Source organism: Anguilla rostrata, chromosome 10 (genome assembly GCF_018555375.3).
Source record: "Anguilla rostrata isolate EN2019 chromosome 10, ASM1855537v3, whole genome shotgun sequence".
In the NCBI taxonomy this organism is placed as follows: domain Eukaryota; kingdom Metazoa; phylum Chordata; class Actinopteri; order Anguilliformes; family Anguillidae; genus Anguilla; species Anguilla rostrata.
The window spans coordinates 32,060,546-32,086,716 of NC_057942.1; the positions used below are offsets into that span (position 1 = coordinate 32,060,546).

The 26,171-nt window shown below is 51.0% G+C and overlaps 1 protein-coding gene across 1 annotated transcript in view; it reads right to left on the reverse strand.

Annotated features, from left to right (window-relative positions):
• Window positions 1-26,171, reverse strand: part of kiaa0825 (KIAA0825 ortholog) — a 116,707-nt gene that overhangs the window by 48,163 nt on the left and 42,373 nt on the right. Inside the window, exons 17-19 of the mRNA XM_064296527.1 lie at window positions 23,195-23,354; window positions 21,487-21,642; window positions 19,519-19,613 (exon numbers count right to left, since the gene is read on the reverse strand). Coding sequence (XP_064152597.1) covers window positions 19,519-19,613; window positions 21,487-21,642; window positions 23,195-23,354 — 411 coding nt within the window. The remainder of the gene's footprint in view (window positions 1-19,518; window positions 19,614-21,486; window positions 21,643-23,194; window positions 23,355-26,171) is intronic.

Below are 26,171 nucleotides of genomic sequence, written 5' to 3' on the forward strand. Positions count from 1 at the left end.
TGTATAGTAATGCAGCCATAGAATTCATCCCTGCCTGGTGGAGAGGCTTGTCATACCGAAGCTTATTAGCCGCGGCTGCGGGGTGCAGTGTATTTTTAGACCCGCCGTTCTACCTCCGTTCCCCCCCGCAAATCCAGAGGGGCGGGGGGGGTGGCCCCTTGGCCCCCCGGCACGCCGCTCTGGCCGTCCGAGCCCTCCCTGCCGCATCTGCTCAGGCAACGCCGCCGCAAGTGTAATTCCCTCAATATTTAAATAATGTATTAAAATTTAATTTTCCCGGCACCTGGACGGGGTCCGTGGCGTCTGCCCCCGCTGATTGAGGCGCTCGTCCCTGGAGCCGGGGGGGGGAGTACGCGCGGGAGCCAGCTCGCAGTGCGGATAATTGCCCCAGGCTCGAGCGGCTGAACCGGACGCTGACCCGGCTCTCCGGGCGAGCCCGGGCATCCCCTTCGCTCAGGCCGTAGCGGCGGCCTCGGGGTCAGAGTCGAGGGGGAGGGGGTTCACTGATGTAATGGTTAAATTTGACCACCCCTCCCCAAAATAAAGGGAGTATAATGCACAAAAAATGATGCCAGTAGCCATTCTGGACAAATTAAGAATGTCTATGTTCCTCATTTGTGGGAGAGTTTAAGGATTAAACATTAATGGCTGATAGAGAGAGGAGAACCTGCTCATTAAACAGCATGTCCAGAAAAATGTTAATTGCTGTAAATTTGGATTCAAGGCTAGATATAGTTCTATAAAAAATGGTAACATCGTGGCAGAGATGATGGAATGTCACTTTAAATATGGAGTACAACCTACCACCAAGGCCCTTATTTTACACCACTCTTTAATAGATAGGAACTTCCAGCATTTAGTCAAAAATCTAACTCCAAAAGATCCAAAATGTACTCAAAGACAAAAATATGCTCAGAAATAATTTACCACTTATAAACATATTTACTGTAGAATTATGGTTTCAAAATGAAAAAAAAAAAATGACCGACATAAGATTTGTATGACTCCTTTGAAGCTGTTTGAAAACCTTTCAAATCAAGTTTGAAGCGCTTGTTGCCATAACGCTCAAATACCAAGCGGCTTAGAGCAGCAACTAATCGAATCGATACTTCGCTCAAATACCAACCCTGTACAAAGTACCAAATGAACCGTACAACTTTTCAAGGAACAATGCAATTTAAAATGTTTTACTTTCATGCAAATCTGTTGACAAAAAGTATAATGGATTATAATGGGACATAAAAATCTGGCAAAATGCTAAGATACATGAAGAGTTTCCTGTCTGAATGACTGTTCTGGAAATAATTGTGCACTGGGGGGTGATTTTCTTGAAAAAAAAAAAAAAGAAGCTAAATCAAAGAGCATCGATTACATTTTTTGGAAAACTTTAAAATTGTTTTTTTTGGCGCCCGGCTCCATCCTTGCATGGTACAGTCTCAGAGCGAAAAGCTCTGCATTGGCAGGCCTTCTCGGTTCCCTGACACCGAGGAGAGAGCGAGAGGGACGATCGAGGCTCCGAGCCAGCGGGGCTGGTGCTGGTGAGTTCAGGCGGAGAGAACCCGCTTTATTCTGCACACCTGAACCGCTGAGAGGCTCATTTGGGTTTACTCCTTTCTCGGTCACGGCGCATCGACAGGGACTCTCATCGCGTCGCTGTTGCTGGCGTGGCTGTGTTCTCCAGAACTGCACCGTCAAAAGAAAAGCCCTCCTCCTTTGTCTCTCTCTCTCTCTCTCTCTTGTTTTTCTCTGCTACATTCTCTCCTTCTTTTTCTCCTGCGCCCACACCACATTTGTTTCCATCCCCCTCTCCTCGTTCCCTCTCTCCCCAACTTCACGGTCCTGAGGGCAGCTCCACGAAAGAGGGGGCACAGAAAGTTATGAACGCGTTTGTGTGTTGCGCGTATGGAAACAAAAAAGAACTGAACTATACCAAACAAAGAAATGAGGGGACGGATAAAGAAAAATTAAAGCAATCATGGCACCATGAGCGGTACACAAGATCTAGCTACATCCATCTATGAGTATAATTAACACGCAAAGGATTCGCCTTTCAATGGTATTTTTGGACCTTCCTTGTCACCCAGTTCTGAGCAAGGAGGAGAAAAAAGGTGCCTTATGACATCACACTCATGCCATGGCCTGGAATCAATCAACATTTGTCTTGTTGACTGAATCCAGACTTTACAGGCGTGCACTTGCTTACGTTTAATCGCAATTACAGTTTGGGAGTCAAAATTAAGAACAAAATGTCCAGTTCAGACCTGCTTACAGGGATAGTTCTTCTGGAGAACTGATCATAATATGTCCTATAAGTTCTTTTTCATCCTCATCCTGTTTCTATTCCATGTTATATTGATACGTGTGCAATCATATGATATGTGGCCACAACAAAGTTTTTTTTTTTTGCCCTTGAAAACAGACACATTTTGATTAATTGATTTAGCAATCATTAATCAAGTTCATCTCTCTGAGATGACAACCACACACTGGCATGGCAACAAACTAACATAATGAACACACATACACACAAGCACATACACGCAGGTGCTCGAACACACATAATATATTCTGCAATATTTCTCTGCTTGAAAAATATCACAATAACGAATATATATATATATATATATATATATATTTATAATTTATATGTCATTTTAACCAACACATATTATACCAAATGTCAAACAACAATCAAATGATGACTGGATATTTTCACTGAGTTTAAAAATGACATGCCTTTTTAGCTATGCGCAATGACGCATTGGTAACTGGGGAAAGAAACACACACACACACACATCACACACAGAAACATGCACACACACACACCACACACACGCACACAGACACACACACACACACACCACACACCACACACAGAAACATGCACACACACACACACACCACACACACAAGACACACACGAACACACACACAGCAACACACACACACACACACACACACATACACAAAAACAGCCACACACACACACAGAAACAGGCACATACACACACACACCAACACACGCACACACACACACACACACACACACCACACACACACGCACAGCACACACACACACACCACACACACACAGACACACACACACACACACACACACACCACACACACACAGACACACAGACACACACACACACACTGCATGTACGCACACTGCAACTTTGGTGTACCTCCACTAATGTAATGAAACTATCCGATAAGCACTTAATCTAAACAGGGCCAAATCTGGCCGTTAATAATTGATGCGGCATACTAAAAGGTTACTTGAACTGGCGAATTCAAATTTAATTGAGGTTGTGTACTGAATAATTAATTTTCCGGGAGAACACAACATTCCAGCGGGCGACCGCGGCGCGGACGTCGAAACAGCGCGACGATCGCGGTCTGCCTCTGTCATGATACGATGGGCTGGGGAGTCATAGGACCTTAGAACACTCATGGGGGGGTGGGGGGGGACTATGATGTCATACAGCGCATCACCCTGGAAACCACCAGTGGGGAGGGGTGGGAGGAGGACCAACAACCAACAACCAACAACAACAAAAAAAACTCCAGCCGCTGAACACACGTAACATGATGCATCATGACTGTTGATTTTTTTTTCCGTCGCGGAGAACAAACGAAATGAGGTGCTTCAGCGCCCCTTCATCGCCGCGACGGCTTTCATTCATGCCTTCCGCAGGCACTTCCTGTCGGAGACGAGACGCCGCCTCAGATCCGGGCGTTTCTAAACGCCGGTTGCCGTGGCTCTCTCTCTCTCTCTCTCTCTCTTTTTTTTTTTTGGTTTTTTTTTTGTTCCCACTACAAAAGCAACTGGCAGTAAACTCTCCCCCTGAAGGAGCGAGTGTTGTTGGGACAGCTCCACTCTGGGGAATCTCCCGCGCTACACGGCAGCATCTGAGGACCGGCTCAGTGCCACCCCACCCCCCACACACCCCACCCCACCCCACCCCACCCTTCTCCCTCTCAACTGCAAACAAAGCCGATTTCAGAGCCCGTTTCACTTAGTCATTTCTCCAGGAAAATACGAGAAATAGGCAATTAGCATTATTCATTTTCGGTTGGCTTTTGATTAGCCCGTTTCTTTTCGTCTCTTGTTGGTTTTTCTTTTTTTTCTCTCTCTCTCTTTACTCCCTTTTGAAATGTTCTCCTAATAAAAAAAAAGACTGTTGTTTTTTTTTCTTCTTCTGCCACTTCTTTTTCTGGAGAGATGGCAGATTGTGTCGGTTCTGCCGATTCTGTCATATATGTGCATTGCCTTTTATTCCGGGCTACTCTTATACATAAATATCAAACATCTGAAGGACAATGCGATGACCTGTTATGACCTCTACCCCCTTTCACAGACACACAAACATGCGTGCGCGCGCACACACACACACACACACACACACACGCACGCACACGCATGCACACAACACACACTCAGCAGCAGCAGCAACGGCTCACAACCTCTCTCTGCATACGTGCCGCGATTTATTTTATCCACCGGGTAACAAAAAAAAAAAAAAACAGCCATCCAATGATGTATTTGCGACATCTGGCGGTGGGCGCTATTTTTTTTTTCTCTCCGAGATGCGAAAAATTGAAAACGGGGGCAGAGGAGGAGAAGGGAAAAGGGGAGAGAAGGGGGCGAGGAAAAGAAGATGGAGGAGGGGGGGCGCACGAGGAAGACTACGCCAAAAAGAGGAAAGTTGCGTGTCTGAGGCACTTCAGATTCCACACCAAAAGGCTTGGATACCCCCCCCCCCCCGCACCCACCCCCCAGGGGGAGAACAATGACGATCGGGCCTGTAAAAATAAGGCGATGTGCGGCCCTGAATCTGCGGGGGGGCAGAGGTCACCGTTCTTGAGACGCGGTGACATCATAACAATGGGACACTTCTACAGCCTTAGAAACACAAGCTGATCCATTTTGTGTATAAAAAGGACCGTGCCTTCCAGTTCCCACACATTCAGAGAAAGTGCCAGACGGAGAAATTAAAAGGGGCGAAAAAAGAGAGGGGGAAAAAAAAAACCTTGGCTAGAAAGTAATGTGCGGGCAAAGGGAGAGAGAGAGCGTGCGGGCCCCACACAGGGCCCCGAAAACCCCGGCCTTTATTTCTCCCTTTGAGGGCGACGGATTAAAGAAGACAACTTAATTCAAGGCTCATTATCTGCGCATCTCTCTCTCTCTCTCTCTCTCTTTCTGCGAGAGCACTAATTAGGCGGTCTGGTTTTCCTTCTTCGTTTTTTTTTTTTTTTTTTTTTAAACAAGCCATGCATTTTAAAAGTTGAGGCTCAAAGCCGTACGCCTTTTCGAAAATACTTTCGCAATTTTGCATTTTAACCCGCGCGGTGGCTGTCCGTCCTTCACAGCGTTTAACTGCGGAAATCGAGCTACCGTCAATAACAATGCAAGAAATCCGGATTTCTCTCAATTTTTTCTCGCTATAATTGCGACACAATTTATTATCTTTATTATCTCAACAACCCATTTTTCTGACTATTATTCCCGTGCCCCGTGCCACTTCGCTATTGATCGGCTAATTAGCTTTCGCAAATGTTTTCGCAGAACTTAAAATAAATCCTTCCGAGGGCGAGATGCATATTCGTGGCAAACAGGTAGGACGGCGCGTCTTTAATTTTCACGAACGTGATCATTGTTTTACAGGAAGATACAGTGTTGCACAATGGACCCGAGACGCTTTCATGTGCAAAAGAGATCCATACGAATAATAATAAAGACCTCAGCGAAATAACGCATTCGACTCGAAGCTGGTAATTAGCGTCTGTGTTTATTTGCGAAGGAGGGAGAAATGGATTCCAGCGACTGCACGCATCGTTTTCCTCGTCCTCTCGTTTATATTTAATCGTGTCACGGGCCACGGCTCGAGTTTTTTTTTGATCCCGTTCGAGGTTCCAGCCCGGTCGTATTAAATTCGGCTCGCAAAAAACTCACTTACTCGGGGAGAAGAGCTGCCAAGCGGCTTTTTTTGACAGCTTCATTTGTGGAACGGCGGCTTTGATCGCTCCTGTCAGCGATAGCCCGGCGCCGGGCGAAAAAAAAGCTTCGAAAAAACTGGCGAACGGCGAGCTTCCTTAAAGCCCGCCCGACTTATCATACGTCCGCCCAAAAAAACCGATCTCTCTCTCCGCCAACGGCCCCTTGAGGGCAAAAAAAAAAGAAAAGAGATCCCCTTGCAAACCGGTACGTGCTACGCTCTTAGCCGCGTAGCTCGTCAGTCCTCGCCCCTGAGTCTCGGCGCTCGTCCGAAAGTTCGTCTGAAATGGAACCCGGACGGCACGAGAGCCGCGGTTTACCGCGTTTGCGCGCCGATGACTTCTGGCACGCGGCGGCAGCTTGTTCTAGGTCTGACTTTCGGCCGAGGGGCCGGAGCGATATCTCAGACGGATCGTCCCCTCCCGCTCTCGGCTGGTGCCGGGGCTCCGGTTACCGGGGAGATAACCTCCGTGGCGACGCGTGCGACTCCGACGCTCGACGGCCGGGGGACGGCGTCGGGGATTCAGAAGGCACATCTCCTCTCGGCTTTCCGGTTTTAAACTGAGGAGAGTCAGCACACGAGCAGGGCTTTGGCTGTTCATCCAGCATAAACCCCAGTGTGGTCCACTCCAAGCCAACAGATTGTATCGTATCATTACAGAGAACAGAACTAAACGCGTGTACAGGGGCACTGCATGGGGGGGGGGGGGGGGGAGGTTAGGAGGATACCAACAGCACTTAACTGACAGGGACTGTCTAAAAATTGTACAGTAATAATGCATGGATGGGGTGGTGGGGGCCAGTAAGAGATTTTTTTCATGGGGGCAAAACTCCCTGGGGGCACCCCTGCACACACACATGTCCAGTACCAGGCGATCCTCTCTGCGTGCCTATAGTTCACACTTTAGTGTACCGGCTTCACTGACGCCAGAGAGTAAATCTCTAGTAATGGGCACAATACTCCAAATTATAACTTTTCTCACAGCTTTTAACAGATTTCAGCTGTCAACTGAAAATATGACATTATAACAGTAGAGTACAGTAGAGATTCATCATTAAGTTGATAATGTAAAAAAAAAAAAAAAACTGCCAAAAATAATGAATGAAAACCATCTTGACAGGTGGGCACTTATCTGATGTTCTAAACACTACGGCACAGAGACTTACTGCTGAAATGTGTGGCCTTAAACTATCTGAACATCGGTTCATATAAAGGTATGTCAGTTATTGCAAAATCAATATTATAGGCATGAACTAAAAGCACATCACCTCAGTCTCTCATTCCCACATAGCTCAAAAAACTACGATCCCCACAAAACCACAAGAGCTTAACACCACCAATCCGGTAATAACTCGATATTTCAAACTGAAATTACCACATGATGACTAAACTGCATTCATAATCACACAGTAAATACATTCAACCAGAAAAGAATAGGTTTTGTGGAAGCTATCTGCGGGCATACACTCCTCAAAACTCCACACCGCCATGAGGCCTTACGGCCATTTTGAAAACATAAAAACAAAATGTAAATACAGCAACTAACGGGGACCTGGAGTTTTCATTCGAAATATGCTGGGATGTTCATTTCAGTTGGCCGATGGGACACTCAGGGCACCCTCCCGTCCAGACAAGAGCACGAGCCATTCAAGCGACCTTTTTTGACGAGTCACTTAACGCCAAAAAAAAAAAAGCGAGCGGCGGACTTCGCCCTCCCGAACGAGCATGCGGCGCAGCGGCGGTAACTGGAGGCGTCCCAGGGCTCCTGGCAGCCTCCGGAGGGAAACTGCGGGCATTGTGACCTCTTTTGAGACGGGCGGGGGGGCGGGGGGGTGGGGTGGGGGGGGGGGGGTATTGAATGGTGGGCGCAATGCCATCAGGCGGTTGGATTTCCAAAACGAAAAAAAAAGAAAAAGAAAAAAGCAGCGAGGAGGAAGAAAAAACGCTCTCCGACTTATCGCGTGTCTGGAAAGCGGGTGTGCAGATCGGGGTGGGGGGGGGTTGGGGTTCCAGCAAGCCGAACCTTTGGACGTGGGGAGGGCGGAGGGGGCAGAGTGTGCACAGTCAGGGCAGGACACTGACATTGAGAGCTATCGGAGGCTGTCGGAAGGCTGGGCCGGCCCCGTCCCTGTGACTGATCGCCTGGAACAGCGACGGGTCAAACCGGGAACCGCCCAGAGGCACCGGGCTTAACTCTCTACGCCCAACGTGGCGACCGGCACGACCGGCACTCCGAGGGGAACAGAGGACACCCAGAAGGAGAGGAAGAGAGAGAGATGAGTCACACGACTCCCTCCTCCCCAAATAGAACAGCACAATAGTCAAAAATGACCTGTTGTAAAAACTTCAATGTCATCACTGATATCGCACTCATCGTAAAGACGCAGGACGCAACCGCTGCATAATCTGATTGAGCTGAATGCGGATTTTGAGAAAGAAAAAGAAAAATTGGCTTCCAGCAAAGCCAGGAAATGAATTCAAAGAACTGATCAGGACTGCTAAATTTCTCAGAGGGGTAAATTCAATCTAACAGGCAGAGTTGAGCAGACCTGACAAAGAAGGGAGAGGATATAGAGAGAAGCAAAGACGTTTTGAGGTAAAAAAAAGAAAAGAAAAATCGATTTCAGTAACTCCAATCAAGCACCGAACAGAAATTCAATGCACTGCTTTAATGTTTTTTTCTTCTTCTTTGTGTTCTGTCAGAAGCAACTTGGACTAACATCGCAACCTGTCACATCAAGGCAATGCATCGCATTTTTACAAAGGAGAGAACTCTGAAGTTGTAAGGTGCAGAACAGTTTCTTAAAATCCAACCACCTTTATATGAAATGAAAAAAAATATCCATATTCTGCCCCCCCCCCCTTCCCCTCTACCTCAAGGGGAAAACATTACGTCAACAGTGCCAAAGTGGGTAAACTACCCATCTGCACAACAAAGGCTGGGCAAACAATATTTAAACGGCAACAAAAGTCGCTGAAAGTATCATATGATGCTAATGCTTCGCTTCCAGTCGGGAGGGAATCGAGCGTAGCCTGTGCACGCGCTCCGTCCGTCTCGACAGGAGCAAATAGCTCGCGCGTCGGAAATGAAAGGAGGGAGAACCCGGGCTGACACGCGATAGCGAAGATTGCGCTACGCGCAGGCTCTCGTCAGCCTGAGTGGACGCCAGGCGAAGCCGTCATCGGCGTCTCTCTCTCGCTTTCAGTCGACCGCGCCGGGCGGGATGGGCTAGAACCCGGGTCTTTCCGCCCAGAGGGCACATCAGCCAGAGGGGTCTGAACTCAGCTCAGACGTATGGATTTTATTTAATTATTTTTTTAAAAAATTAACCTCCAGTCACGTGATCGGGGTCATCAAGGAGAGCGGAGCGTCTCCCTGAGCGACCGCCGGCCGGCCCCGCCCTCCCTGCCATCGTAGCGGGGCGCTCGCCGATAAAGCGCCGCCCCGCAGCCCCCCGGAAACCTGCCGTTCAGGTTTCCCGGTCTCGGGGCCGAGCGCATCTCTCCCAGCGCGCCTCTGCGTTTCCGGGCGTCGGCTCGGTCAGCGGAACAGGGAGCGGACAGGTAAGTCTAACGTGGAAACGGGCGGAAAAGCAGAGGCCACGACGCTGAAATTAGTCGTGAAGCGGCGGGGAGGGGGGAGGAAGAAGGAGGCGGTGGGGGGGTCACTTCTCACGGGGCTGGATTGCGGCTGTCACCACAACCGCGCCTTGGCACGAGCCGGCGGAGCTGGGGGGGGGTTGGGGGCGGGGGGGGGGTAGGCGCGGAAAAGCAATTTGAGTCCGGAGGAAGAGCGAAATACACAAATGCGCCGTGGAGCGTTTAGCTGGGGGCTTGGCCCCCCTCCCCCGACCCCACCCCCCCTTCTCCATCAAAGTCCCCCTAAAAAGCCCCGCTCTGGTGGCCGGCCGCCATTATGGCCCATTACCGCCGCCTCTCTCCCCGTCACGGGCGCGTGAGCATCAGGACCCGGGTCAGCGGCGAGACCCCGGCCTGCCAGCGCCGCCGCCACTCACCCTTCACCGAGTGACTAATGCCCCCCCCCCCCCCAGCTCCCCCACGCTGGATCTGTCCATACACTGTCTCCCCTCCCCTCCCCACCACACCACACTACCACCCCCTCCAACCCCAATAGAAGCTACTTTTCAAAAGTCAGTTTGGGAATGTATCTGTGGAATCGTTAGTTCACTGCAACACACTCTCTCCCCAATCACACACTCTCACACACACACACGCACGCACACACACACACATACGCACGCACGCGCGCACACAGACGCACATAGTAAGTTGCTCACAGAAACACACACACGTGCAATCACTCACACACATGTATGTACACGCATGCAACCGCCTACACATGCATGCACCCACCCACACCCACACCCACATGCACACCCACACACACACCCACATGCACACGCATACACGCGCACACGCATACGCATGCATCCGCCCACCCACACCCACAAGCACACACACACACACACACACACACACTAGCATGCATGTGCACATACTGTACACACACACAGACCCACCCCCAAAGAGAAAGTTTAGCGGTTAATTGCTTGGCAGCTTGGCGAACTTCTGTATCGTGAGGGCGAACGAAGGAGATGGGGGGGGGGGGGGGGTGACAGGATCTCCTCATCAACAACCTTCACTCCCCAGAACTTTTCCCCCCTTCGCTCTGGAGAGAGGAGACGAGGAAGGAGAGGAAGCTTCCGGAACGCTGGCGACGAATCTCAATGAACGCCGCCCCCCCCCAGTGCCCCAGCTCATAGAGAGGGCCAGCCGACCATCTGCGCAGGACCCCCGCCATCGCCCCGGCGCCCGGGGGGGGGGGGGGTCGTCCGCACCCCCGGGAGAGGAGGGACCGCCGTCTCCTCACGGCCACTTTGACAGACCTGTCTCCCGACACCCACCTCCCCAACGACACCGGCGGCTTCTTAGCCAAAGCACGGCGCGGTGGAGCGGAGTACTACGCAGCTCCGCGCGCTCCGAGATAAACGCCTAGCCTCTAACTTTCGTAGCAGAGTTGCGGCGGGGAAAAAGACGAAAATCATACCACAAACGTCAGTTCAGTTCACACAGCTCTGATTAGCCGTATCATCGGGAAAAACGACGGACTAGAAAACAACAAACAAGCAATAAGTTCCCCCCCCCCTTATTTATGAACCGATATAGTTTTTTTGGCGTTTTGGCTCTCTGGTTTCCGCGGGAACGTGGCGGAGGACCAAAGGCGTGCTCCACATGTAAATGCTGCAGTTGTTTGCTGTTAAATTAGCCACGTAATTACCTGAAGGGGCTTAATTGTGGCGTGTTCTGCTCTTAATGCCAGTAAATGCTTTGGCGGTTTTTTGGAACGCTTTATTTATTGGATAAATCACGGGGAATTATCTTAAAGCGAGAGGGACGCCAATCAGAGAGGGGGAAGGCGGCGGCGGCGGCGCGACGGAACGGAGTCCGACAGCTGGTCCGTTTACGAGCGCCGCCGCGCCCGTGCCAGGCGAATGCGGTCCCCTCCGTTTTTTCGCGGGGAAAAGAAAAAAGAAAAGAAAAAAAAAGAGAAAACGAGAAACCGTAAAACGACTTTGTTTCCCGCGCCTCCTCGTTCGAGCGGGACGGCGCGACGGCGACAACGACAACGGGGATTTTAATCGCCGCATTCGCAGAAACGCGCATTTTTTTATGTTTGTGTGTTTATGTGTTTTGGGGGACGGGGGGTGGGGGTGGTTGGGGTGGTGGGGGAGAGAGAAATCTTTTTGGCTGTCGTGCCGACTGGAGGACTTCCGCCGGCGTCTCTTCCTTTTAGCGACGCGTCGCAGAGGTGCAGATTAATTGTGACAGGCCGGAATCCTTATAATTACCCGCTCCTGACTGTGATGGAAATGGATCAGCGCTTATGGGGGGAGATAACGACACAGAAGCAGTGACAGAGATCCCCCCCCCTACCCCCCCACTCCCCCCCCCCCCCAACATTACGGAATGCAGCCGCCAGACCCCCCGCGTTGAGGGACACCGGCGGGCTCCGCCAGGGGTGGGTCTGTCAGTCACTCGCTCGCAGGGCTGCGGCCGGCCCTCCGCCCCTGCAGATCACGAGCGTCCGCGGCGAACGCGTTCCGATCGATGGCGCGGGCTCGTAAATTACGCGCAGAGGCGCCCGGAGAGCGATGGACGCGCCGCCGCCAGACAGTCGTTCGCCCGCCCCCGACGCGCGAAGGATGAAGCCTTGCCTTTTACAGTGCGCCGGCGGGGCTCTCCATCCTGCTGGCCCTACTGTAAATATCTGCAGCGCCAGTCGTAAAAAAGAAAAAAAAACTGAAGTGAGACATCCAAACAAGGCTGGATATGGTGTGGATGGAGGGGGTGGGGAGGTTGGAGGGAGGTGGGGGTGGGTAGGTGACGGCCAGGGTACGTGGTGCAGGCAGTTTTTTGGGCGGGGGGGCGAGGGGGGGGCGGGATTCGGCGACAGTCTCACGTCCCAGCGGCGTCATCCCAGAAGATGACCTTACCGGAGTCGGAGCGCCCATGGAAATGAACTGCGCGTAGATGATTAAATCTATCCCGCGCTCCGCTACCGTGATGAATGGAAATTTAACAGCCAGGCAGAGCGCGGTGCCAAACAAGACGAAGGACACCTTCTTGCGAAATTGGAAAGATCCATTTATGCACTTGTTTCGCATAAAAACATATGCAAATGCCAAAGTCGAGTTTTCATAAACAACCCCCACCGGAATCCGCGTCTATTCTAGGATGAACCGATCCAAATTTCCGCAAGGCTTCATTTTTACCACTGATGTCAAAAAATCCATAAATATCAGCCAACTAGTGCTGTAAAATTAGTGTGAGGATATTATTTAAAAAAAACTTGAAACTAAAGCGCATTTGGCTAAGGCAACCACAAAAACAGTTTTTAGAGTTTTGTGGAAGGCGGTACTTGCAGGACAGCTGGTACGTCGTATACGACAACTGTATTTATGAAAAATTGATCATTTTGTTTGATACAAGGACCAGGGAGGACAAACAGGATACTGCCTGCGCTACATAAAAATAATAGTCTATTTCCAGACACTGAGAAAGTTATGGGTGGAATGAAAAATTAAGCAAGAGGGACCGTGCAACGCGCATAAAACTGCCCAGTACCCGGACTAAATCATATCATTTTTGCAATTACTCTTTAAATGAGGGATTTATAGAAACACCCTTAGCATAGTTAAAGGGAGGTTGAAGGGATAGGGCAATGCTGATATGATCCATCCAAGAGAAGTGAGCACACACATATACCAGTGTCGACAGGTTAGCCTGGTGAAAATGCAGTGACTCTATCTGAGCAGGACCAACGGGGAATGAGAGAAGCAAACCACAAAATTAAGAGAAACTTAATGTGCTGATGTGCTGTCCTGCGCTACAGCAGAAACGCTAGCTATGCTAACACCTTCACCGTAAAAAAAAAGAAAAATGAAATTCAGGCCAAGACACAGAGAGCCCCGATCATCCCACTCCCGAACTCCACCGCGATGCCGGAAGAGCGGACAACCCCTTCGCACCAGAGGCCTGCCACCGTGCTTTTTTAACAAAAACTTTATCGCCGAGCCCGGAAGAAGATTTCACGTGCGGGCTACCGGGACATCGCCGCGGAGGTGAGAAGAGGGGCGAGGAGGAGAGAGGAGGAGAGAAGAGGGGAGAAGGAGCGCGCGGCGGACTGCCTAGTTGACAGTCGAGCGTGTTGGATGTGACTTTCACAGTCTGCTGGCAGTTTGCGCGGAAGCCCATCCCCATCTGCGACTCGGCGGTTGATTAATGAGCCTCTCAGCTCGTCTCTGCCACGCGCGTCGGGGCCACGGCCTCTCTCCAGGCTCGGCTGATTTATTCCCCTTCGGTACGAACCGACAGAGGTACCGGCTCCGTAAAGAAAAAAAGCACACCTGGTTAAAGCTAATGAAAACCTCAATGTGTCAGCGTCGCTCAGACACGGAGAGCGAGAGAGAGAGAGAGGGAAAAAAAGAACCGCGTAGGCCCTAGACAAAAGACGTATTCAAGCGACATGAATGCTATTTTGTCACGAACTGTCAATCCGAGGGACACGGGAAAAGGGGAGAGAGTTTGAGGGTGGGTGGGTGGGGGGGTGGGGGGGGAGAAAAAACTCTCGATGACACATCGTGTATTTTTGACTTTCAGGGTGACAAGATTTTTGCCCCCCCCCCCCCCCGACGAGATAGAGAGATGGGCCGATGGCTTGAAACTTCAGTGTTTCTTTTTTTTTCGTTCATCCAATATGACAAGAGGAAAAAGGAAAAAGAACGGTTTCTCTAACCTTGACAGTGCCGCTTGCACTCAATGCTAGGACACTGCATGCTGAGAAAAACAAGAAAACAAAAACAAAAAGAAAATACAAAATGCTACCGAGAGAAATATTCTCACCTTCTGACGAAAGGAGAGCGCAGCGCGCTTCTACCCAAAGATTCTAACAATGGACCCAGGCACACTGAGACTCAGACTTTTTTTTTTTTTGTGCGAAGCTGATCAACACCCATGAAAAACCTCAGCTTTCTGACATATTTGTTTTTATTTTAATTCCCTCAGAAAAAACGAAGACCATATGGCCGTCGTTTGGAACAGATGGTATTTTCCTACCTCTCGAAAACGCTCCGAAAATCGCTGCAGTCGAAAGTACAGTACTTCTGTACGTCGTAAAACGACAATTCCTACAGAAAACACGACCACTGTGGAAAGTACCGATAGCGCTAATGTCTTTTTTTTTGGGTTTTTTTTTGGTAATGTTATTGTTAAATTTGCTGTTGAAATCTGTACCATATGTTAAGGCCCGAATCGCCTAAATAATTTACGGATTCACAATGCGCAAACACCTGTGTTCCTTATTTTTAAACGAATGCACGCTAAGCCATGAAAATGGCGGTGCTTTATCTCCGATAAACTCATTTCGAGCTGCTCACCAGGTGTTGTCATTTACAGTACATTGCCTAGCCTGGTACAAGCTGGCCTGTATTCAGCAGCACTAGCCCACACGCTTCTCTCCTTCAAGGCAGATAACACAATGTGGTCTAAACAGAACTCAGAAGATTGCTCCCCCCCCCCCCCCCCCCAACCCTCCATCCTTCATCATTCACTGCTTAACCAACCGGGTAAGGGTGAGGGGGGTGGGGGGAAGAGGGGTGGAGGTGATCATCTCCCAGGTCCGAAGACGAGAGGCCGCTCAAGAACCAATAAACCACCCGACCAGGGGTTTCCCACGGCAACGAGAACGAGAACAGGCCCCCGGACCTGACCTTAACAAGTGACACGCTGCGAGGGTGCGGGCAATTATCTTCCCCTTCCCTCCCCGCGGCTGAGTCTCCTCCTTCGTTTCATCTGTTTGTTCTTGCCGGCCCTGTGTACGCGTGTGTTAGCGGCGGCGGCGGGCGCCTCCCCGCATCCTTGAGACGTCGTTTGAATAAAGACGCGCTCCTCTCCTCTTCCATAACGCGCTCGGTAAAACAAACACGACGGATCTCTGCACCGGAAATAGGAAAAGAAGAAGGATGGGGGGGTGGGGGGGAGGTGTTAGGGGGTGAAGGCAGTAATTGCCTGTTGCCCGTGTGTGATCGAAGGAAGAGAAGGTTCTCCGAGGTTCTTGTTCTCGATTGAATGTAACGTTAATTAAAGAATTACTAACCTTCTAATCTCATAAACTTTAAACAAGGCACCTCAGTCCAAACAAAGACAGGGGGAGAGGGTAGAAATCACAGATTCGATTCATTCAGATTCATGCCGTCCGCACGCTCATGCTGACTAGATAACAAAGGCCGGCAGACCTTGAGAGTAATGAGGAGCCCAGCTTAACACGTCCATTTATTGCAGAATTCAATCGCTTTTTTACAGCGACAGCTCGCCGCTTCCATTAAACATGAATCACGCGGCGCATTTCGAATTAAGAAGAAACGAGCTCTCCGCAGGTTAACCCGCGTTTCGCGACGGCGACGTCGAGTGATGAAAGCGGCACCGTCTCCGCGCCGGCAACGGAGAACGAGAGTTAAGATTATTTATGCGCGTCCGAGGCCGCGTACGCCCGTTGCGATTGAAACGGGGGGACGGACTCTGGAAAAAAAAAAAGAGACCGAACATCGATTTCGGTAAAAGTCAAAAGTTGCCTTGGGGTCCTGTGGGAAAGTTCTCTCCCCCCTCTCACGGGCCGAGGCGCGGGCGCATTAATCAGCGGGCGCTCGCCGAGGAGCTCGATTCGGGGGATGATTTATGACGCGCGCGGCCGCCGTTCCGAAGTGACAGGTGACAAAAGGGACGCTGCCGTAACTTTTTAGAAATCCGGGGGGGGGGGGGGGCGCGCGCCATCTGCCGCAGGAATCGCCGGCGTTAGCACCGAGGAAAAGTTTCTGCCGGGGATCCTCAGCGAAGTTACGGCTGAAGAGATTTAATAGGTGGCCCTTGTAAAAAAAAATAAATAAAATAAATAAATGTTAAAAAAGCTGGTCCCCAGCTCCTAGTCTCTTTATTACGACGCGGAGTAAACCTAGAGACGATAACGACAACGCCGGTGGCACGAAATGCGAGGCTCAGATAACTCTCTGGGCTCTCGCATCACAGAGAGAGAGAGAGGGAGAGAGAGAGAGAGGGGGAGAGAGAGAGAGAGAGAGAGGGAGAGAGAGAGAACATTCTGGAGCGCGATGCTAAAGCCCTTGGCAGTAGAGGAGTAGAGGAGAAAGCGAGGAAGAGGAAGGCTGGGGAGGAAGGGTTTTCACTCCTACGATAAGTGCTGGGGAAGCTTTCCCCAGTATCCTACGGAGACAGGAAGGAGAATAACCACCCCCCCTAACGCACAAAAGCTCACTAACTGAGCTTTGACTCCATGTGACCTCAAAAATAGATTCTCCACAGAAGCCCTTGGTAACGCACAGTAGACTGTACAGATGATATCAACACACAAAAAAGCATGTCCACGTATTCAAAGAAATAATCGGCATCCATTTTGGATTACAGGAATCGAAAATATGGTGCCTTCGCTTTCAACCGAAGGGAAATCCCTCCCAAAAACCCCCCTACACCCCACCCCCACCCCCCCGAGTCATCACGTCTTCGCTTCTGCACCCAAGAACAACAGAGTGGAACACAGGAGACCCCGAAAAGGCTCAGGGAGATCCGCGGAAAACTTTTATCAGCTTTCTCTTTTTTTTTTCTTTCCCCCGCTCAGAACCTCTGCCATATTCCCATTTGTGAATCCTTCCCATAAACTGCCTCCGTTCCCTCAACAAAGGGGCGACTAATGAGGGAGAGAGAGGAGGAGAAGAAGAAGAAGAAAAAAAACCCTGGACATTTTAACACGAGATTAGAACACATTATGTAATATTTACACCCTCTCTCTCCCGCCTCCGTCGTCTCCGATTCCCGAGCTCGCCCTCTCCTTCCCCTCCCCGTTCCCCCTTTCATCTCGGGGCCCCGGGGGCCCCGTGCGGCGCCGTCGTGAAAGTTCAGAATCACCCGTTCAAGGCCGTTTGCGAATAATCCCGCACTAATACCGCCCCGGCGAGGAGTGACGGTATCTATTTTATTAGCTATTAGCTATTATTTTTTAATTTTTTAAAAACTTTTTTACACGTGTGCGACGACGCACGGCGCAAGCGGAGGGGGGGGGGGGGGCGGCGGAACAGGACGGGGACGGCGAGCGCTTCGCCCCCTTATTACGACGGGAGCCGCCCGCCCTTCATTACAGGGCGTGTGTAACCACGGCGACGGTTTGAAACGGGCTCCGTGTAGCCACGCGGCGGGCGACAGCGCTCCCGATGACAGCTCGGGAATCGAGGGCTGAGAGCGGGGGTGAAATATCGCCGGCCTGACACGCGTCACGCGCCCGCGTTACTATTCACGCCGCGCGTCCGAGGCTCGGGACCCAAGGAGCTTCGCCGCCCGGCTCCGATCGGCTGCCCGCCGGACCCCTGGTCGGCCCAGCGCCGCTTAACCCTTTCAGGGGCCGCGGGACTCTGGGTTGACGAGGGGGCGGAGCAGCTCACTGTGAAGCAACCGGCTCTCTCGTTGGTGCAGGCACAAGCCCCCCCCACACCCCTCGACGCACTCATTGGCGCACGCACCCCCCCCCCCACTCCCCACACACGTCCAGCCCTTTCCCATCCCGGAAAGTAGACTGAGAGCTGACCCACATGATGAACAGGACCCCCAGTCACCTCCCCCACTGAGATATCAGCTACCCAAACATCCGGAGGCTCCCCATGTCTAATGAGGGTGCGGTACGGGCCTCAGAGTGAGGGTTGGCCCCTCCGCGGGCACCACGCGACCCCTGAACCCACCCCCCCCCAGGGTCAGACTGATACGGACGGACCCTTGCCTTCGCCGGCCGTGCCCCCCGGATCCTGCCGCGCACCCCTCCGACGAACACGCGCCCCGGACCGCGACCCGCTGTTCTAATCTCTCCCGCTACACGCTGCCTGTTCCTGAGCGCCTCGCTGAGGGGATTGGAATAACCCCAGAAACGAGCGCCGCTCAAGATAACCTCGGGGGAGAGAGGGTTCAATCCTAGTTCTGCGGCAAGAAAGGAAAGCAGCCTCTCTCTCTACCTCTCTCACTCTTTGCGGCTGTTTCTCTCTCTCTCTCTCTCTCTCTCTCTCCCTCTCATGCACTCTGTCTCTCTCTCCCTCCCTCATTCTGTGCCTGCCTGCCTGTCTCTTTCTCTCTCAGTGTGTCTGTGTGTCTGTCTGTCCTTCTCTCTCTCTCTCTCCCCCTCTCTCTCTTTCTATGTGGCTGTCCGTCTGTCTGTCTCTCTCTCTGTCTGCCTCTCTTTCTCTCTCTCTGTGCCTGTCGGTCTCTCTATCTCTGTTTCTCTCTCTATCTGCCTCTCTTTCTCTCTCTCTCTGTTCCTGCCGGTCTGTCTGCTCTGTCTCTCTCTATCTCTCTCCCACCCCCCTACCCACTTCCAGTGTTCTCTTCGTTCCTTGTTGAAATTCCCAGGGTTGAGCCTCTTTGAAAAAGGCAGGGATCTGGGAGAGAGCGCGGCGCCATCGCAGAGGTGAAATTCTCCAGGAGCCGAGCGACAGTGGCACACGCTCAGTTCCACTCAGTGTGCAGAGAGGGGAGTACGCAGAGAATTCAGATTTCAGACAAAAAAATAAAACATAGCGAACACACATACACACAGATGGTTGCGCGCGCGCACACACACACGGACTGTCCGTCTGTCACTCACTCACTCATATCACTCACGTCACTCGCTCACTCACTCACTCACTCACTCAACGAAGTCTCCTCTGAACACACCCTAGCACCGAGCCAGGAACATCAGCAATGATTTACGAGAACGGCGATTAGTATTGCCAAAAATCCCCCACCCCCCCACACCCGCATTGCCTTACAGGTCTCCCGTGGCCCCCCCGATGAGACTCCAGCATGCAGGTACGGCACATATACATTTATAAAAGGAAGGTACAACCTCGGACATGACAGCCAGCCAACAAAAAAAAAAAAAAAGTAAAAAAAAAAAGCAGCCATTACCTGTTTGCCAGCAGCGCCTTCAAGGTCACCTGACTCATCCTCTGATAACTTGGCAGCAGTTGGGCCCAGTCCCAGCTCCAGTCACTTATGGCCGACTGTTGATGTATGAGGAGGAGCTATTGTTAGTTATTAATCAGAGTTAATACGATCAGTAAATTACAGCTCCAGCTGGGCTGGACTAACTAAGGAGGAGGGGGCCTCGAACAAGGACTCTGACAGACGATATCAATCATGTCCGCACAAGAAGGTTTTTATTCCAATAAGACAGCAATTAATTTATAAATCCATTTGGGGATGTAGCCATCATTTATAAAAAGATAAATCAATTTCGGAGAGCCGTTATTCTTCCAGCCGTTTTAATGGCGCCCTGGCCGCCCCCCCACCCCACCCCACCCCACCCCCCCGCCGCCCCCACCCCTTTTGCAAAGCGCGAGACTTTGTCGGGAAGGCAAATAAAAATCAGATTTCTCTGATTGCTCAAATGTCACCGCTCGCTCCAGTCAGGGCTTTATTGACAGTGCGAGAGAGACACAACTGCCTCCTGATTGATGGATCGGCTCCCCACCAGCCCCACCCCCCTCCTTGATCTGACAAACAACATGGATGCCACCGGTAGACGGGGCAGTTTAATCACTCTCTAAATAGGCTGTTCTATACAAAGGAATGCAGCCCTTTCCAATAAGGAGCCATACTTGAACTTATCCGCCTCAAAAAGACAGTGACCGGAAAATACTAATTCTACTGGACAAACAAACCAGGCGATTGGCTCACGAGCGGCTCGGTTGTTATGGGAACCTGCCACAAGTGCAGGCTTCACCAAAAAACTTCCCAAACCCTGATCCTTGGAGAGCCACAGGGTCTGCTGTTTTTTTTTTAACCAATCGGATAAAGCAGACAATTTCACAACCCACACCACCCGGTTCCTTGGGTACAAGGGCTGCTGATTCTATGGTGAAAACGAAAAAACCAGCAGGTCCTGCAGGTCCTCCAGGACTATGCAGTCAAAGATACATCTCTCCTCCAAAAAGTGATAGCTCTCCAGTAGTACAGTGAGGCCTGTTGGGTGGAATATAATCGCCAGCTTGCAGGCAAGTTCATCAGTGCGGCTCAGGGTAAACTTAAGGCCCTTAAACTATCTCTAAAAACTCATATAAAAGAACACCCGGGTCAAGTTAAAGGCACCTGCCTTAAACCTAAGGAAAAAAAAATGCTGATATTATGGAACTATTTTTGCTTCTGCTGGAAAATCTCACATAACTCTACAATATTATTTTAGAATCAGCATTAAATCTACAATTTTGGGGATGCTCTGGGGAGAAAAGGTCTTTTGGAAGCCGCGGAAAAGCGAGTCTTCCTTTTTTTAGTACCTGAACAATTTCAAGATTTTCCTCTCGCCTTTTATCCTTTTAATGTCTTTTGTCGCTCTTATCTATCACATTTTTTTTGCTCTGAGAACGACCTATTGAGAATTGGAAGTTCACGTCTTAACTCGCAAAGCTGTGAAAGGCTCAGAGCTTGTCACTACACTCACCTCGCCAGAAAGACGCCAACAGAACTTTAGTGGCCTTGACGGAAAAGGAAAGTTCCAGACTAAGAGTCGTGCTCGACGCACAAGAAAATCACGATGACACCCTGAACTGCTTTAGAGAAAAGTGAATGTGAGGCAGATTGGTTGGAAAGTTGCGAAAATCAGTTTTTTGTTAAAAAGGAAAGAAAGAAAAAAAAACTAACTTAAACATGATTTTCACGGCTAAGAACGTCCAAAGTGTCGAATTAGCGATGGAACATCCAACAGCGATTTTTCACGGTCATCCACGAGCCGTTCTCGTGGAGGCCTCCCGGTGAGGTCATAATGTTACAGCAGGTCATGATGCAATCAAACAGAAAGAGAGAAAACGAATGCGGAGCGAAGCGGCCTCTGAACGCACGCCCTGTCGGGAAAGAGGCGGAGAAGGCGGGCGGACCAACCTGGTCGAACTCCTTGGCGCCGATGCGGTTGAACTGAGCGACCGGGTCGAAGGGCGGTCGGGGGCCGGCGGGGCCCGGGTCGAGGATCGCGGCGGGGGCCTGGGGGCCGGCCTGGGTGGGGTCCGTCGGAGCGGAGAGCAGGGAGGCCAGCAGCTCCTGCACGCGCAGTCGAAACGGGGGGGGCGGGGGGGAGGGGAGGAGAGACAGGGAGGAGGCGGGATTCAGCAGGAGTGGAGAGGACAGGTAGAGGGCAGATTGGAAAAAAAAAAAAACAGCAGCAACTTATTACAATACTTTCACAAGACTTTCAACCGCCACTTTCACTGTGACAAACTCACCGAGCCCTAAAATATACACACACACACACACACACACACACACACACCGTATAGAAATAGAGCTGCGTACTTTACAGACAGACACATAGATAGAAAGCCACCGTAAATTTCGGCTCTCTAGCACAAAAAAGAAAGTAGAGTAAAACAGGGTCCCTGTGCAGTTTTCGCAGACAGAGACAGGATTCCCAAAGTGAACGGCCCCGCAGAAGTACAAATTAATCCGTCTGCTCCGAAATAGAAAGCCAGAGAAAGGACGATGCTTAGGACGGGATATGTATAGACACACAGGGGCTGCAGGGGGGGAGAGAAGTCTGTCACTGCGGGGGGGAACTGGAGCTCAAACTTTCTCTCCTTCTCCTCCGCCTCCTCCTCCTCCTCCTCCTCCTCTCTGTCCGGGCTGCTGCGTGAGCGCGTGAAGGACAGGGTGCGGCACCCCCGCGCGCTCGGCCCCCGCACCCTCATCACTCACGCCTGTCACCCGCCAAGCCGCCGCGCCTCCCCCCCCCCCCCCGTCCTTCTGCTGACCTTCTGAGGAGTGGGGGGGAGGCGTGGGCTTCCTGGAGCTCGTCCTAAAACCCCCACCCCATCCAACACCCCCACGCCCGCATTGCCGCCGCTGCTCCACCTCTCGCGCCACCTCCCGTTTTCGCGGGCAGGAGCAGCCAGGGTCGGCCCGCGCTGGCGCCCGCACGCGTTCCAATCAGCGCTGGCCGCACGCGCTCGCCGTGCCAACTGTAGCGCTAGCCGTGCCAACTGTAGCACGCGTCTGTGTGGACACCTCAGCATCTTAGAGGCTTCACTAGCTCACACGGTTCATTATGGGAAATACTGTGTACACATGTAGCCATTGCATCAGCACCCCGTTGGGAAATGCTGGGAGCTGACAGTTCTGGGTGTTCTCTGGGTGTGTAGGCAAGCAGGCACACAACTGGGGGGGTTCACATGTGCTGCAGGATTTTTATCATTATTTTCACCCTTTCCAAGCAGTTATTAAACCATTTATTGCGTATTCATTGAGCGGACTGCTTCATCCGGGGCGAGTGCTTGGAGCTGATTGGTCAGGGTACAGGAACTGCGCCGCACCACGGGTTTGCGTGGCGGTAACGGCGGGGGACCAGAGCCAGGCCTCCACGCTGCGGCACTGGGACAGGAAGTGGGGACTGAAAACCAACCTGAGCCCCCCCCCCCCCCCAATCTCTTTCATCCCCGGAAAGCACAGGGGGGTGGGTAGGTGAGTGGGTGGGGAGTAGCGTTGCCGGCACCTTCCGCAGCGCGGAGCGCGAGGCTCCACCGGTAACCCCTCGCCGCGAACAGACGCCGCCTCAGGCCAGCACGCACCTAATTGCTCGGGAAAAGGAGCGTTTCCCTACCTCATTGAGTCGGATGATGTGATAGATTTGCCTCAGGTACTCGCCGCCACCTGCTCTGTGGCAGATCTCCAGGACCATCAGACCTATTTTCTGCTCAGTCAGTTCAGGCGCGCCAGCGCCTCTCTCCGACGCCGCGCCGGTCTCCACCGGCTCGAACGCCCTGACAGACACAGAGAGAGAGAGAGGGAGAGAGAGAGAGAGAGAGAGAGAGAGGGAGAGACAGAACGGAGGCGACATCAATTCATGCTACAAGAGAAAAACAGATTTCGTTTTTTTTAAATACTCTTTTCGGGAGATCCTTTGAACGAGAAACGCAACCGCCCGCGAGATCGTTCGTAACGTTCCACTTTAGCGCGTCTTAAGCGCTGGTCCGCGCCTCCTCGAGGTGACAATTAAGAGACGCGTCGCTACGAGAGCCCGCCTGTTCTCGGCGCGCTTTACTGGCAGAACAAGGCGAACGTGGCCGAGTCATTGAGCGGTCAGTAAAGCACGCGAGCGAGCGATATCTTCAAACCTCTCGAAGGGAAGGATCTGGGTGTTACGCGTTTTATTAAAAAATGAAGCACTTAGCGAGAAACTGAAGGTTGAAGGCACAGAAAAAACCACTCAGAGCCACAGAGGGGAAAGTAAGGCAGTGAAACAGAATCCCTCCCCGCGTTTCTCGCCGTAGCGCTTCGGTGGACGAACGCGAGGAACTCACAAAGGCTGCGCTTTACGAGCCAATGGAGCGTTAGGTGACCACGCCCACCGATCAGCAAAGCATCACCTCGATGCCAAAGAAGGGATTTTGCAAATTAAAAACAACCCTGATTACGAGAGGCTCCTCATGCCGCTGCCCCCAAAATCTTTCATTTAAAAAAGCTTTTTTTTACCCCTCTGGCTGTGTCTGAATTATAGCCTTGAGCGCATCACTGATACTCAAAACTATTCTTTCAAAACTTACTGTGAGTTTCCCAAAACAACTCAAGTCAATCTCTTTTGTCCTGACACAGAGGTTTAAAGGTAACGGCAATAAAGACTCATGTAGATGAGAATCACCCACTTGTACGCACGCGTATGTCGGTGTGCGTGCATGTTATAGCGTGTATGTTTGGAGAATGCGTGTGCATGATAAGTGTGTGAGGACAGTTCTTTATTAGTGTGTGTGAGGGTGAATGTGTGTGTCAGTGTGTGTGTGTGTGTGTGTGTGTGCGTGTGTGTGTCCACAGGCGAGCGCGTAAAAGATGATCTCAAGGTCTTCCGTCTATTTGGCCCGGAAGAGGCGCAAGTCATCGCACCGCCCTTCCCCACTCCATATTTTTACGAGCCGCACGTCAACTTAAAAAATGAACACTTTCCTCCAGATAGACTTCCTGACATTGTTTTCCCCCCTCTCTCTCTCTCTCTGTCTCTTTTTCTCTCTCACCCCCCCCACCCGTCGCCTCCCCCCCCCCTCCTTTTTTAATTATAAGGTGGCGGGAGCAGGCTGGACCGCCAGCCAGCCTTTAGCGGTCTGACATTGAGGAAGTCGAGGGCTCGCCGGGCCTGGGCGGTGTGCCGGTGTCAGCACCCGCCCCCGTATCCTTTCTTGTCCATCACCGTGCAGGTGAAGCAGATGATTGGATTCAGTCATCGCCGTGATTAATGAGTTCCTCCCCGGATCCGGGACAGCCTATCAATCATGTCATTAGAAGCCCGCGCTCCCCGAAAGTGGCAGACCTCAGCCCAGGAATAACTGCATTCATCTTAATCTGTGTATGCATCCCGTCAGCTAAGTCAGGGTCACCATGATGGAAAACAATAATCTTCTCCTCTACAAATTACTTTGCAAAAAAAGATGGCGTGGTGTGGTTGTGGTGGTGGTGTTGGTGGTGGAAGTGGGGGGAGGAGGGTTGGGGGGGGGGGGAGGTGCTTCATTTTTTTGGACTTGTAAACCCCCTCCCAGAAGATGCACTGTACCCTGATTGTTTACAACTCAGGCGTCACTTCAAACTGAAGGTTATTTTAATGAATAGTAATGATTTCGGAAAGCGTCTGAGGCAGGTGATACATAATTGCTCTTTCATTCCGCTTCCTCCCCCCCCCCTTCTTCTCGTCCTTTCTTTTCAGCATTTTTTTTTTTTTTGTCGTAATCCTGCCTTTCCTGTTACAAAAACCACAGAGTTTCCTGGAACACTTAGGGTAATCTGTTTATCTTTGCTTTTTTTTCTGCTGGGGTTCTTTCCCGTCTTGGCTAAATAATTTTTAATAAGGATGGATATTTCCACGGTACCCTCGAACATCCCTCACGAAGGAATGTTCATGTCATTTAGAGTCAAAAACATTTGTTCTCGGGATGAGACACAAACAATGGCTCATAGCTTTATAATGAGAAAATAAAACCAAATTCCTTACAGTCCGACGGTCTTTCTGAGGGTTTGATTGATGCACGAACAAGGCAGACATTCACAAGCACACTGAGGACCGTCTAGGGACAGGAGTATTACATTTAACAGAACTCTGGGATCTTCTCAGCAAGGATACTTCCATTAAATTAATTCAGACGTTTGAATTTTGAACTCAATTAATTAAGTTAAAAATGCATTTTGGAATGGGAGTTTGAATTTGCACCCCGCCTGTTATTGAGTCATTGGAATATCACAAAATTCTTTTCTTTTTTCGCCTCTGGTACGGGGAAACCACATGAATCATCAAGTTCCTCTTTCATTACTGCTAATTAGGCAGCGTAATCAGTGTAATCAGTATCCAAATTTAGTATTACCAGTTGGTAAAATACCAAGAGACATGCTTGCACTGCAGCAACCGATACTGCCAAATGACTAACCATGACGACAGCAGAAAAACGATCCAATTATGCCACCAGAGAATGGGCGTTGTAGAAGAGTAGGAGAACCAGGTGTAATGGAATTGCTAGCTTAACTACTTCTGGGGTCGAGTTTTCGGTAGCTTAGTTACCTACGCTGTGGGAGAAGCTTCCCTAAATCTGAGGAATACACAT